Source organism: Melospiza melodia, chromosome Z (genome assembly GCF_035770615.1).
Source record: "Melospiza melodia melodia isolate bMelMel2 chromosome Z, bMelMel2.pri, whole genome shotgun sequence".
NCBI lineage: Eukaryota > Metazoa > Chordata > Aves > Passeriformes > Passerellidae > Melospiza > Melospiza melodia.
The window spans coordinates 78,007,130-78,021,527 of NC_086226.1; the positions used below are offsets into that span (position 1 = coordinate 78,007,130).

The following is a 14,398-nucleotide window of genomic DNA, read 5'->3' on the forward strand; positions in this document are numbered from 1 at the left end:
TGCATGTAACCACTGCCTCCATGCTCACTGCCTGATATCTCACTGTCTAATTAGCAGCTGATTAACCTGCACAGCTGCTCTTTACCATAATGACAAACAGTGTGAACCTGCTTCAGTGTTAGTCCTGCACAATGAGGAAGCCTGGTAGCAGTTTCACAGCAAAAGTAAACCCCCAAATTATTTCTGTACCAGAAGAAACAATGCTGCCAACAGGCAGATAAAGCTCCAGAATGCCTGTGGAATAAGATTGAGGGTGAATTAATGAGTTACAGCAAACTGGAATATAAGCAGAGGTTCATCTGCTCCAGAGACGTGCCTGCAGTTGGTTCAGCCTTCACAAAAGGTGCACTGGTGTTCTCAATTAATTTCTAATACAGGGAAAGCAAGTGGGAGATCTGTATGGAGAAGTCAACTCAAAGGAAAATCTCACCCTAACGGCAAATAAACATTACAGCCTAGGACACCTCCCATTAATTAATTTGTATTTCATGTCCATAACCAGTGGGAAAAGACTGCTTTTGAAGCATTTTTCGGGGATAGGTCACTTATTGTGAAATCAGTGTGAAATGCTGCCTTTCATTAAAGGTAAGGTCATGTTACTGCCTGTCAGTCAAGGTGCTAACTTCCCTCACCTCTCCATTACCTGCATGTGCTCTATTTGATCCCAAGCCCCTCCAGGCTGTGCTGCCCTTCTGGAGCTCTGCTACCCGTGAAACAACTCTTCCTAATCCCTACCAGCAGCTCAAAAGCTTGCCTCTCCCTTCCATCACCTCTGTTATCCAGACTGACAAGCATCTGCCTGGAGTACTGCCCTCTGCATATGCCTCCTCCCAGTTCAACACAGACTAAAAAAGTTGCTTTTTACACCTTCAGGGCCTTGTTCAGGCCATTTCTGTCAGTGCTCTCTTGTTTTTGAAAAGCTTGCACCTACCTCAAAAGGTCTGAAACAGAATGTGCTGCTTTCTTGCAAGCACAATTTCACCCCTTGCTTCCCTAAACAGTTCTTTGGGGTGAGATTCACTTTCACATCCTTTATCTGCCATCAGTCCTAGAACCTGGGTAGGACTTGTAAAAATTATGGCAAGGATAAGGCAGCCTGAATTGCACATGGATTTCTAAGACAGCGGGATGACCCAGGTAACAAGGAGGATATGTGTACTCACTGCATGTTAGTACAGAGGTTGAATTGACTTACCAAGAGCACTGACTCGAGTCTTTGCCTCAGTCCTTGCCATGAAAACCACAGAAACTCTTCCCAAGATAAGCAAACCTGAGTATCATGCCACAGGGACTTCTTTTGTGGCTGGAGAGGTGACACACACAACCTGAGGTGACAACACAGTGTACTGATACTGTTACAACAGGTTCTGTAACAATCAGGGTCCTTGAACCCAGGAGTGTGCAGTTCCTGGGAAATCATGGACAACCTAAAAGAACTGAGAGGGGCAAAGCCATGGCAACACACAGCTGGAGTGAGTGCACCATGGAAATCAAGTTACTTGCAAGCAAGAATCAAAAAGTAATCATCATACACATTTGCCACCAAAATATCTTTCTAAGTCTTTGGCTTCATTTCACATCTCCCTCAAATCAATCCAAGTTTTTTTCCCTTTGCATAGGAGAGGTTTGTATGCTGACTGAGTCAGCATATAAACTGTTGTAAATGAAGTTAGCTAACTGTGATGTTTCAGTCTGTACACAGGGCAATTACCCAAAATAATTCAGACACAGGATGAAGAAAAAAAAATCACCAAGCACTGGCTGTCAAGGAGAAGCACTATGAAACTAAATGATGAGAGTGCTCTGGGGAAGAAATTCCAACCCTCAATTCTTGCAACTGCAAGAAAGAACTGGAGAGCCAAGCCCTGCCAGATTTTATGGAGCTGAATGGGCTGAGCTAGAGGAAATACCAAGAATCTGTTTATTTATTATATTCCTCATATAGTGAGTTGTCATAAGTTCTTGAACCACTGAGAGGAAAAGAAAAATCACAGCTTCTTTTTTTATTTTTTTTCCCTAATTCTATTTCAAAATTCTATTTCAAAATTCAAATAAAGGGAGAAGGAGAAACCCTTCATCCTTAGCCATTCACAGCCTCTGGAGTTGTTTCCCACTTATTCTGGGGCTTTTACAAGCAGAGCAAAACAGCCACTGTGCAAATGAGCCCTTAGCCCTGGGCAGAACTGCTTCTCCAACTAACCAGCAAACACAGAAGTCAGAATGAGTAGTTTAACACAATCTGAGCAGAAAAGAGTAGTGAAACTGACACAACCCCTCAGCATGAGGCACTGCAGTTTGCATGTGAAGCTCAGCACTTACATATATCTGGACTGCTGAATGAAAAGTTTAAAAACAAAAAAAAATCCCTTTTATCTTCAAAGTATAGACTTAGGTATCAGGCAGGAGTGAAACTGAACAAGCAGCATATTTTAAGTTGTAACCACCTAAGCAAAAAATAGCAAGTGACATTTTTTTTTTCTCTCTCTCTCTCTTTTTTTTCCTTTTAATGGCTCTCCACGCAGAGCAAGCAAGTTACGCCGTGCTGTCAAGAATGCTGGATTCCTGCTAGCAACAGTCAGCGGTTTCTTTCTAGTTGCGAAAGCTGCGGGAGGCTCTGGCTGTCTGTGTGTCAGAGCATGATGAGCAGGACGCTGGCAGAAGCAGCACCTCCAGCCCTGTGTGTGCGTGTAGCACGTCCCCATTCCCTCATTCCTGCAGGGAAAGGGGTCTCCCTCTTTCCCTCTGCCTGGCAATGCTGCCTGCTGGCCGAGCTGCTGGGAGGAAACAGTGAGGAAGCCAAGACTACTGTAAAACAAAATGAGTTAAAAGATGGTTCTTATTACAAACATCAAGCTGACAATGTGGCAGGCTAGAAATTCTCTGGCCATTACACAATGCTAGGAAATTTGGAGTTTAACTGCCATGAAGTCAGCCTGACATAAGTATCCCCTTCTGCAGAAAGACAGCCTGTATACAAAGAAAATGCCACGGGAAATCCCACACCTGCAGATGGAAGAGGTTACAAGGTGCAGGGGAAAGGGTCTCTTTTACCAACACAGCTGGCTCAACTTTAAAGTTTATTTGTGGCAGCTCTCCTCCTGTATTACCTAAGGAGCACCAGGGCAAACACAGGTTAATAACCCATCAAAGGCATGCATCAACCACTCAAACACTGAACTGCAAACTACTGAACTCACCATGAGCCAGCAGCGTGCACTCAGAGCCCAGAAAGCCAAATGAATCCTGGCCTGCATCCAAAGCAGCGTGGGCAGCAGGTCAAAGGAGGCAATTCTGCCTCTCTCCTCCTCCTGTGAGACCCTCACCTGCAGTGCTGCATCCAGCTCTTGGGCCTCAGTGTTAGAAGGACGTGGAAATGCTGGAGCAAGCCCAGAGGAGGCCACCAAGTTCATCGGGAGAACCTTCCCTGTGAAGTCAGGTTGAGAAAGTTGGGGCTGTTCATCCTGGAGAAGTTTCCAGTATCTGAAGGAGCCTGCAGGGAAGCCAGAGAGGGACACTGTTGGGAACTGTAGTGATAGGACAAGGAGGGATAGGTACAAACTGAAAGGGGGGAGATTTGGGGAATCTCCTCTTTTTAGGGGAATCGCCCCTATTTATTCCAAATTTATGTTGGATATAGGGAAGACATTCCTTACTGTGAGGATGGTCAGACACTGGAACAGGTTACCTGGGGAAGTTGTGGATGCCTCAACACTTGGTGATGTTCAGTGACAGGTTGGATAAAGCAACCTGGAGTGATCTGGTTTGGTGGGAGGTGTCCCTGCCCATGGCACAGGGGTTGGGAGTAGATGGTCTTTAATATTCTACAAAACCAGAACTGGTAGAACTGAGGTGCTATAAACCAGCAAGTGTGTATTAATAAACTTGTGTAACAACTTACAAGTGGTGTGTCTTGTGCCACTCATTTCCAGAAGGACATTGAGAAGCTGGAGTGTGTCCAGGGAAGGGAACGGAGCTGGGAAGGGCATGGAGCCCCAGGAGAGGCTGAGGGAGCCGGGAAGGGGCTGGGAAGGACAGGAGCAGAGGGAACGGCCTCAGGCTGGGGCAGAGGGGGGGTTAGTTTGGATATTAGGAAGAGTTTTTTCACAGAAATGGTGAAAAGCATTGGAACAGGCTTCCAGGGGGGTGGTGGAGTCACCATCCTTGGAGGGATTTGAAAGATGTGTAGATGTGGCTCCTGGGGACACGGTTTAGTGCTGGGTTAATGGCTGGACTCACTGATCTCAAAGGTCTTTTCCAACCTAAATGATTCCATGATTCCCTGAAATTTCTCATGAATTCCTAAAAACTCCTGAACCTAGTGACTTCTAGTTGCTGAGTCCTTGATACCCCAGGAATTGCAATTAAATATAAAGAAGTTAGCAAGACAAGGATTTCTCCCAGCTGCTGTGTGCACTGAAAGATGCAATTTGGAAGATTTGTATTTCAGCAACATAATTCACCTTCTCAGTCTGGGCAAGCCTTTAACATTCCCACCACACCACCACAGAAATTCCACATTCTGAGGAGAAGAAAAGCCTCAGAAAGCTTCTCACCAGAGGCCTCAGGCTGGGGCAGAGGGGGGTTAATTTGGATATTAGGAAGAATATTTTCACAGAAATGGTGAAAAGCATTGGAACAGGCTGCCCGGGGAGGTGATGGAGTAATCTCTCCTGGCCGGTCTAGGGGAGATTTAGCTGGATATGAGGAAAAATTTCTTCACAGAAAGCGTGACTGGGCATTGAACGGGATGCCCAGGGAGACTGCAGAGTCACTGCCCCGGAGGTGCTCAAGCAACGACTGGACGCGTCACTCAGCGCCACGGCCGGGCTGACACGCTGCTGTCCGCCTGTCCGCTCACAGGCCGGACTGGCAGACCTTTTCCGCCCGCAATCGCTCCGTTCCTTCTCTCTCTATTTATATATAAATATATATTTTTGTATTTCTGCCTCTCTGCCCGCGCCCCTCCTCCCGCTCTCCCCGCCCTCAGGCGCGCCCGCGCCTGCGCCGTGCGGGGCCCCTGAGGCGGCGCATGCGCGTCCCGCCCTCCCGCCGAGCCCGGCGCCGCCTCCCTCCTCCTCCTCCCTTTCCCGGCCTCTTCCCCGCCACCTCTTCCCGGGGAAGGGACGAGGGCGGTCGGAGCGCGGCACGTACCCGCCGCCATGCAGATCACGCTGAAGACGCTGCAGCAGCAAACCTTCCGCATCGACATCGACCCCGAGGAGACGGTGCGGCCATTCCCGGGCTCCCTCCCCGCCCCCGCCATTTCCCTCCCCCACACCGCCCCCCCCCCCCCCCGCCCCAGCCACCATTCCCGGGACGCGGCCGTGGGCAGGGATGCGGGGATCTGTGCCCTCGGGAAAAGAGAGGGACGGGCTCCTCCTGTGGAGGTGTCTGGAGATTCAGTGAGGGGGTCAGGGCCGCGGGGGTGGTGCGGTGTCCGCCCGGGATGATTTTGGGGGATTTAGGGCCGCGGGGAGCGGGGTGAGCTCAGGCGGGGGTGATGAGGGATCCCCTTTCCCTCGGGATGCTGGTGGGTAGGAGTGACTTCCCATCTTCGAAGGAAAGGGGCTGCCGTGGCCAAACCTCCGGCGGAAGGACTTTTTTCCCCCCTTGTTTTTGAGGAGAACGCCCCGGAGGTGGGAGGGGGAATAGCTCGGGAGATGGAAGAGGGGAATAGCTCTGAGGTGGAAAAGGGAATAGCCCAGGAGGTGGAATGGGAAATAGCCCAGGAGGTGGAAAGGGGAAACAGCCCGGGAGGTGGGAGGGGGAATAAATATCTCACGTAGTTCTGGGGAGGAGAGGAGCTCTGTAGGAAAGGAAAGTTTTTCCTTTCGGGAAGCGGGGTGCCGTGGGTTAGCAGCCAGTGGGGCGCGGGTTTGTAACGGGAGCACTGGGAGAGGGGATATTGCGGGAGCATCCCTCTCCCGGGTGGGGGGTCCAGCAGAAGGAAAACGTGGTGGTCCTTCCCATCCTTCCATGGGGAGGCTGGGAGGGTTGTGGGGCTTTTCTGCCAGGGCAGGGGCGTGATTCTGGGGTTTGCTGCCAGGTACATCGCTGTGTGCCCCGGCAGGTGTGTGGAGCTGCGAGGGTTTATTTATGGTTTGGCCTCACGGGGCGAGCTGCAGTGATTAATCAGTCTGCACTTGGAGGGGAGGGAGTGCAGCAGAGACTCTGCTGACCTCGGTGCTGGGGTGTGTGTGATGGGGTTCACAGCAACCTCCTTCCCGGCGCCTCTGGATGCTGTGAGCGAGGAGGAGACACGTTTTGCTTCCAGGTGAATGTTTTCTTCTGGCACACAGGAACCTGCTGGAAAATCCTCAGGGAAATGCAGTAGGAAGGGCCCTAAGTGAGTTGGCAGGGTTGGAAGTTGCCTTGTCACTTGCCTGGTTGTTTTGGTAGCCAAGTCCAGACACTCTCGTGGCCTTGGTTTGAAAGATCTGGGGAGGCTGGCAGCTTTCCTTTCCAGCCACCTTTCCTGTGGCAGGTGGGCAGTGAAGCTCTAGAAACCATGGGGCATTGTATCTGCCTTTATAAAGGCTGCTGGTTCACTCTCTTCCATCTTAAGAAAAATAAAGGATGGCAGCTCAAAGTTGGACTAAGACCTCATTTGGGTTACCATTGTGACTGAGGGACATGGCAAATGCCCTAGGAGAAGCAGGGGTCAGAAACCTTAAAATATTTATAACATAAGTCTTTGCTGTTACTGAGAAAACTCTTCTTTTTTTTATTTTTCTTTCTTTTTTTTCCTCCTCTTGCTCTCTGCATTCAGTAAGGTCCTGGGAAGTAAATTCAAGGAGAGGACTGAAGGAATGTTGCCAGTCAAAGCCCTCACCAGTTTATGAGACAACAGAATGCGATGACTGGAAGTTGGATTGTGGGAAAATGAGACTGCACCCTCTGTTTATAAATGTAGCTGCTACAGTAGCTCAAAATAAAAATGCTCCTCATGAGCATAATTTCAGGATTTGACCAGGAATGGGTGGTAAGACAGAGGAAATCTGGTAGAATTTGGGGGGAACTTTGTTTTAAAAAGAGCAGGATAGAGACTTGATCTTATTATTAGCTGTAGAAGTGAAAAATGTGTTTAAATTTCCGTGGCACACTTTTTAGAAAATTACTAAGAAACTACTTTTGGAAATACTAAAAATCATAGAATTAGTAAAGAGAAGTACAGCTTTGAGCCTTCAGTTACAAACTGAGTCTTAAAATCAGAAAACACTTTGAAATATGCTATGTTGAGCAAGTGCCTCACAAGTGTGTGCTTTGAAGTTCTCAGTCAGATTTTTTTTGGAATACACAGATTTTAGCTGAAAGTTTGCTGCTTTCTTAGATTAATTTCCTGAGACCTTGAAACGTGTTTCGTGGAGTTTGGGAAATGTTACTTTTAGTCTTTGGACCATGTGTGTGTTTCTCAGAGGTAGGCTTGTTTACTTGGATTTCTGCCCTGCGCTGTGACAAGGCCAAAATTCATGTGGTTGCAATAGGCACGGGGAACCTGTTGCTCCCAAGCTGGGCTCTGGTTCTGTAAAATTGCTTTTGTGTTCCTTTTTGTGTTCCCTTACTCTCCATACCCAGTTAATCTGGAGAGACTTGATGTTGCTGTGCAAGGCAGCAAGGTTTAATGCTTGTAACCGAGAGCTGTCGTTGATAGGAATATTTCAACCAACCTCCAGTAATAATTTGAAGCAACATACTTCCCAATAACTAATTAGCCTTGCTAATTAGCTCTGTGCACAAGCAAATGGTCTTTTTTTTTCCCTATTAAATCACACAGTTGGATTTTAAACTTGCCTTCAACAGAGTGACTAGTTTTGGTTTGGCTGTGTTTTAAAACATCGGCCAAGTGAGTATTTTGGGTGAGTGAAAACTCTACTTGAAGCTATTACCTTGCTTGACAAAGATACTCTCAGGTACCCTGACTGACTAAAGAAGATGAAAATATTTAGCCTCAGGCCCTGTTATTGGGGAAGGCCTGTTATCAAATTAAATTTTTGCAAACCTGGCTATTTTTTCTTTAAGTTTTATGGTGGGCCCATCAAGCTCAGCACAGGGGTGGATTTACCCGTTGTGGCCTCTCTGGTGTTCCAAGTGCGGCTTGAGAATTTAGATTTAACCAAGTAAATGAAAGCATGTATCCATCTGCACAAGCTGCTGCTTCTTTTTGTTGGCTCTCTGTGAGAAAGTAAACATGTTAAACATTGTGTTAGGGGCAAATAATAAGCGCTGTCCGACTCTGGTGCAGACCTGTGTGGCCGCATCTCTTGTGTGAGGTGACGCTGTAGGCTTTTAAATGTGGCACTTCTCTTGTGGCTATCGCTGTGTAGACACGAAGCAGGGTTTTAAAAATCTCCAACAAACATTCTCAACTTGGAAAGAGAAACACCTGGCAAAAGTTGAGTCTGTCCCGTTTTGTTTTCAGCTCCCCCCCCCCCCCCCGCGCTGTTAACCTAAAAACCTGATTGTCAGAACGCAGAGAAGTGCAAGGAATATTCAGGATGTCAGCAGTGCTTTGGCTGCAGTCTGTGTGTCACATAATCTGGGCTTTCGCGTTTCGCTGCTCCGCCACAGCCCCTGCGCACCCGGGCAGAGCCAGCTTGTTTAACACCGTGTCAGCAGAACGCTCAGCTGTGCGAGTCTGCCTTTCTGCCGTGTTCTGGTGTGTCCTTAGTGTGTGCGTGTGTGTGCGCTTTGTGCGGAGGTTTCGGGATGCTGGCGTTACTGTGTCAGAAGAATTAACTTTGTAGCAGGTCTGGAAAAAAAATCAGGCACTGCTGTTGAATGAAATGGTGAAAGCTGACTCCTGGGCTTGTGAATGAGTGTGAAAATACCCTTAAAAACCTCCTTCCTGCATGTGTTTCAGTTAATCCTAAAGCAGTTGTGGGTAAGGGGATTGTTTTAGTATTTCCCTGGGAGTTTTATCATTTTATGGTTAGAGCAAAAGTGCTCAGTTCAAAATCCAGAAGTACCCTTCTAGGTTAAAGATGTTTTTCAGGCCTTGGTTTTTTTTTTTTTAATTACTCTTTGGGTTGTACAGTAGATCTCTTTCTCCTCTTCTGGAGGATTGTTTTGTTGTTCTTGCCTCCCTTTAGGATTTTATTATTGTGTATGTGTGTTCTTGCACAGGCAGAGGAGGTGTGAATTTGAAGGGCTTGTACTTGCTGCTTGTGGTTTGATACATGACTCTGCAAAATTGTAACTTCAGCGATCACTAGAATAAAAATAGATCAATTTTCCACCCATTGTTTTCATTTTTCTTCGCAGCCTGTAGCATTTTGGAATTTTGGTCTGCTAAAATTTATATTTGTTTAATTAACTCTCTAGGGGCTTTTTGCTACTGCTCTTCTTTCGTGGATAGTCCTTTTCTTTTTCCTGATTAGAGTTAGGATTTTCAAGCAAGGAGGTTGTTCTGATTCTTGGCTGAAGAAGGCTAGGCTTTCATAAGTTCAGGAATATTTTCCTGAAATTCTAGTGAGTGTTTTAAATATCATTTCCAAAGAACTTAAGGCTGGATGACACATTTTTTTTTTAATTTAATAAAGGAAACGATAGGATAGCATAAATTACTTCATACAACGAAAATTATTTTATCCATATTGGAATATGTTTTTACATGTTGCCCATTTTTAAAATGCTGTGGCTCTGTCCATAATTTTTCAACTAATTTATTGAGAATTTTCTTTACTGACAGCTAAACTAGGTAAGAACAGTTAGCTTTGTACTTTTAATGATTTGGCAGTATTATGTACTGTATTTATCAAAATCTAAACTTCCCAAGGTGGCCAGTACACTGAATAAATATAGAGATTGTACACACTTAAAGATGGTTCTGTACACATATTTAAGGTCTGTTTTGCAGTTGTGACTGGAAAGCATGTCCTTGATATGGATAACAGCAGGCTGGAAGGTGTTCCCTTTGAAAGTTGGTGAAAAAGGAGAGTACATTTTAATTAAAAATAATTAATATGAGCAGATGATCCTGCTGCTGTCTGGAGTCCCATTGCTGCCCTTGTGTGTAAATGTGGGTATTTACTGACAAACCTTTTGAAAGCATTTTCTTTGAATTCCTGGAACACAGAAAAGGTTATCTGTAGGTGTGAGGTAGGGGGGGTGTAAATTTACAGCACTGAGGGGTAGGGCTGGCAATGTTTTCTCCCACCAGGGTTTGTGCCTTTGGTCAAGGTTCCCGTGGGTGGAGTGGGCTCGGTGAAACAAACCTCTCCTTATTTCTCAGGCCGTGGGGATGTGCAGCATGTGCTGCCTAGGGCCCGTGAGGATGGCTGTCCTCTGCGTGCTGCCCTGCAGGGAGCACCAAAGGAGAGGGAAAGGGAGAGGGAAGGGCTCGCCGTGGCTGTGAGCACACACAGAGCTGTCTGCACACCCACTCTGGTTCTCCCTCTCCTTGTCTTTCCCTGTGTTTTTGTGTCAGAGGCATGCAGTGTTGGAAAAGGGTTTTTTTTAAAGTGTCTTTTTAACATTGATTGAAATGTCTTGCCAGTTTTCTTCATACTCAACTGTGTCACTTTTATACCTGTAAATCACTTTGTGGGGAATATGCCCAGTGTAAAAACTGTCTGCCCAAATCTACAGGAGGATTTTTTGTGCTAATTAACAAGACCATTGCAAGAGTCACCACTCAGAATGTAAGCTTTCTTACTAAAACAAGCCTTTGTGGCTTCAGAGGCAGGACTGTCCATCATCCTGGTTTTCTTCAAGCTGCAGATAGCTGAAAGCTCTGCTTTAGGTTGACATTGGTGTTCCTCTGTCAGTACAAAGCTGCTTTTAGTCACCTTTTTGCATCAGAGAACTGGCCCCGGTGTCTCCTCTTTCAGACGGGGCCTACATCAATTTTGAAATGCAGGGCGGAAGTGTGTGGAGGCCTGGAGGCCAGCTTTGAGATCAGAAATTATTTCTCTTGATCTCTGGTCAGTGCACAATGATTACTTAAAAATTTCACTTGTATATAGATGAGATGCATTTTATAGAGGAAAGTAGAAAGGTAGAGGTAATTGCAGAGAAAGTAAATGTCGGGGCTGAATTTAGATTTTTACCTTGACAATTCCAGATTATTTTTCTTCAGAGGATGCTGCTTCTTTCTTTGTATGCAAAATTCAGCAGCAGTAAATACAGCAAGTAAATAGAGGAGCTTGTGAATGCTTTATCCTGTCTGTTTTTAAGTGCTGGAGTAATTCTAGATGCCTTGTTTATTGGAGTACAACTGTTTTGTTTTTTTTCCCAGGCACTTACTAAGCTCGGAAGCCTGCCTGGATTCACAAGGCTCTTCCTCTCCTGTGGTTCTTCCCAATTACTGTATCTGTTATGCCTTTGAGGCCTGAAGTAGGGCAGTGATCTGTTCATGTAACCACCATTATTATTGCCTTCTGACTAAATATGACTGTCCTGTTTAGAAAGAAAATATAAGAGAGCACTGTAAATGGAGTTTTGTGCCAGAAAAATCTGCTTTTATGATTTGTAGAAAGAAGTAGCTGGAACCAAATAGATTCTTACCAGTAAAAGAACTGTAAAGCATTGACTTATGAGCTTAGTAATTTCTTATCCTTTGCATGTTTTCAGTAGTAGGCACAGTATTTGTCATTAATCAGTTGCTGATCATGGAGTTTGATTAAGGGTAGTAAAACCTGTTGCACTGGTCATTTTGTTGCTTCATTAGCAGGTTTATTGTCTGATACAGCTGCATTGTCCTCGACTGACTTTGAGCAGTAGCTGTGTAGCAGTACAACACGTGGTAAATATATTTACAATGGCAGTAGGAGGAGAAAACTCAGGAATATTAAGCCTAAATTCTAAACAATTTTTCAGAGTATGATGCCCTCCCCCAGGGAGGAGGAAAAGAGCAAAGCCAGTTGGAGTAAAATCTTTTGTGCTTGTCTAACTATGACTTTTCTCAAAGTCTGGGAGAAACACGTCATCTTACTACAGAAAAAGATGAAGAGTGGTACAGAATTATAATGTAAATTTAAAAAAAACCCTCTGTGCAGCATTTATCCTCCAAGAGAAGCAGTTCAGCAGAGCTAGGCTGGTAGTGAGGGTCTTTCAGAGTTGGTCTTGGGATCCATCTCTTCAGAGTCCTTTAATTCATTTGATAAGATTCTAATTACAAATCAACAGAAGCATGATGTCATTGAAAAATACAAGGCTTAATATTAGTACCTGTCTGCCTAATTGAGGGTCAGACTTTGGTAAACAGCTCTCAAGTGAGCAGCATGGATTAATTGGAATCGGGTTCATTAACAGGTGAAGCCCTGAAGATCATCGATCCTGAAACAACCAGGGAGAGTAGTGATGCTCTTCTGCTTTAAGTGTGCTGGCCAGCTGTTCCCAAGGGCAATGAATTTCTGCCTTTGGAAAGAGGTGCCTGGAGCCTGTGGGAAACTGTGACTCTGACATGAAAGAAAACTAAAGAGACCTGCTTGGTTTAGCTCAAAGTTTTGGTGAAATTATGTACATGTTTTACACCGGTGGATGTGGGAAGGCTACTCATGCTTGAATGATAACATCAGCACAAGAACAAATCAGTATTAATAGTCTGTGAATTAACTTGGGGTGGAATCTAGGAAAAGGCTTCCAATATCAGAGTAAACTTTGTAGCAGCCTCGTGGTAGAGGTAGCAAAGAACCTTGTCTGTGGGTGCATCAGATTCCTGATGGAGACCATGGTGTGGAAGATGAGTTTGTGGCTTGATGTCAGAAGAGATCCTTTCCAGCTTTGTGTTCAGTTTCTCCCAGCATCTCAAGAAGTTCAGCAATTTGTCTTGCCTGTGTAATTATACATTAAAATCGATGAAAGTACACCTTTTCATTGGGATTTATGAAATGAGTCTCTGAATAAACTGATGATTCTTGCCTCTTCTGTGTTAGCATTTATATATATGAGGTGGGAGAAATGAAAATTGGTGTGTGAGAGGGAAAGGGAGGAGGGTGTGTGATCAATGGGAACTGCTTGCCTGGATAGAACCCAGCGTGCCCTGCTCACTTAGCTGGCAAAAAGTGACTGCAAAGAGCAACTGGGAAACTCAGCATTGGTGATTTCATGAAACCCATTTTTAGATGCCTGTCTGGGATGCAGTTGATGACTGGTATTTCTTTGGAAGACCTCAGTTTTTCAGTTAGGAGTCAGTCAGCTCTAGCTCTTTATTAAACAGACTGCATGGCATAATATATTCTCGAGGACATTGCATTTAGTTGCTGAGTAGTAGGGAGAGTTTCTTATCTGAGTTCATAGGGGACAGAAGAAAGTCATCTTGGCTTGTTAGTGTGCTGTTTCTGAATCTTTAGGGTAAAGTGTTTGTAGATGAATTGATGCTCATTCCTAAAGTTATTGCCATAAAGTACAGGCTCTGTTTATTGTGCTGTGAAATTTTATAAGGGTAGAGGAAAAATGGGATTTGGTGAGGTCTGAAATAGATTTTGAACCCTAATCAGGTTGAATAAAGCTAGGAAGCCTGAAGGTTTAGTTTATGGATCTGTATTTATGAGTAAAATAAATCATAATCTGTGAACGATTTCTCAGTTTGATGGATCAATGTGCTGGGTGTGCTTCCCCAAAATTAATTTTCACTTAATAACCAATGGTGGTGCTGGAGTCAGATTCTCAGCCGACTAATTTGCTGGAGGCAAAGTTTAGGATGTTGCTTTTTTCAGTCTTTCACTGCACCAGCAGCTGGAAGATGCAGTTGTATTTTCTGAAAAGCATTGAGAGAGCCTCTCTTTCTCTCTCTCTATATATATATATTTATCTTTCTCTCTATTTTTTTAGTTCCTCCTTGAAAATGGAACATCTATGGTTTAAATCTAAATGAAAGTGGATCATACTACTGTCTGACATACCGGTTGTTTTGCATTTCCCCTCTTACACAGAATTAATGGCACAGCTATTTCTTACTATGCCTTCAGTCACTCCAGTTAGAACTACAAGAGGAAATTGATGTATCCGATCTTCTCTATTCCTTTTTTTCTGTGAGAATTAGTATTGTATCCTCTGCAAATGATGTGTTTCTGGCCTCCTAGACTAGGCAGTGATGAAAGCCAGAAGATAGGAAAGCACTTTTTATTTTAGCCCGAGTGTTTTCTTGAACTTCTGTCTCTGATAGGAGAGTGATGGGGTCTGCAGCTGACTGTATTTTCTTGCAGGTTCAAGCTCTAGTAGTTAAGAGTTGGTTTAAGTCCTTTTGTTTGTTCCTTTGAATAGGTGTGATCCAGTCGGTTCATTGTATCCATTTGAGATAGGACAGATTCCCTTATCTAAATCACTATTCTTTATAAAGCAGTTAAGCAATGCTCTGAAATGTTCTTGAATGTAATCTTGAAATTACTCGACTATTTGATGTATTTTCAGTTTTAAAGGAGCAACTTGAATGACATGACAGAATTTTAAATTTTTA

The 14,398-nt window shown here is 44.8% G+C and overlaps 1 protein-coding gene across 1 annotated transcript in view; it reads left to right on the plus strand.

Moving 5' to 3' along the window:
- Positions 1–5,052: 5,052 nt before the first annotated feature.
- The window catches only part of RAD23B (RAD23 homolog B, nucleotide excision repair protein), a 35,787-nt gene continuing 26,441 nt past the window's right edge, over positions 5,053–14,398 (plus strand). The window contains exon 1 of the mRNA XM_063181097.1: positions 5,053–5,225. Coding sequence (XP_063037167.1) covers positions 5,160–5,225 — 66 coding nt within the window. The 5' untranslated portion in view covers positions 5,053–5,159. The remainder of the gene's footprint in view (positions 5,226–14,398) is intronic.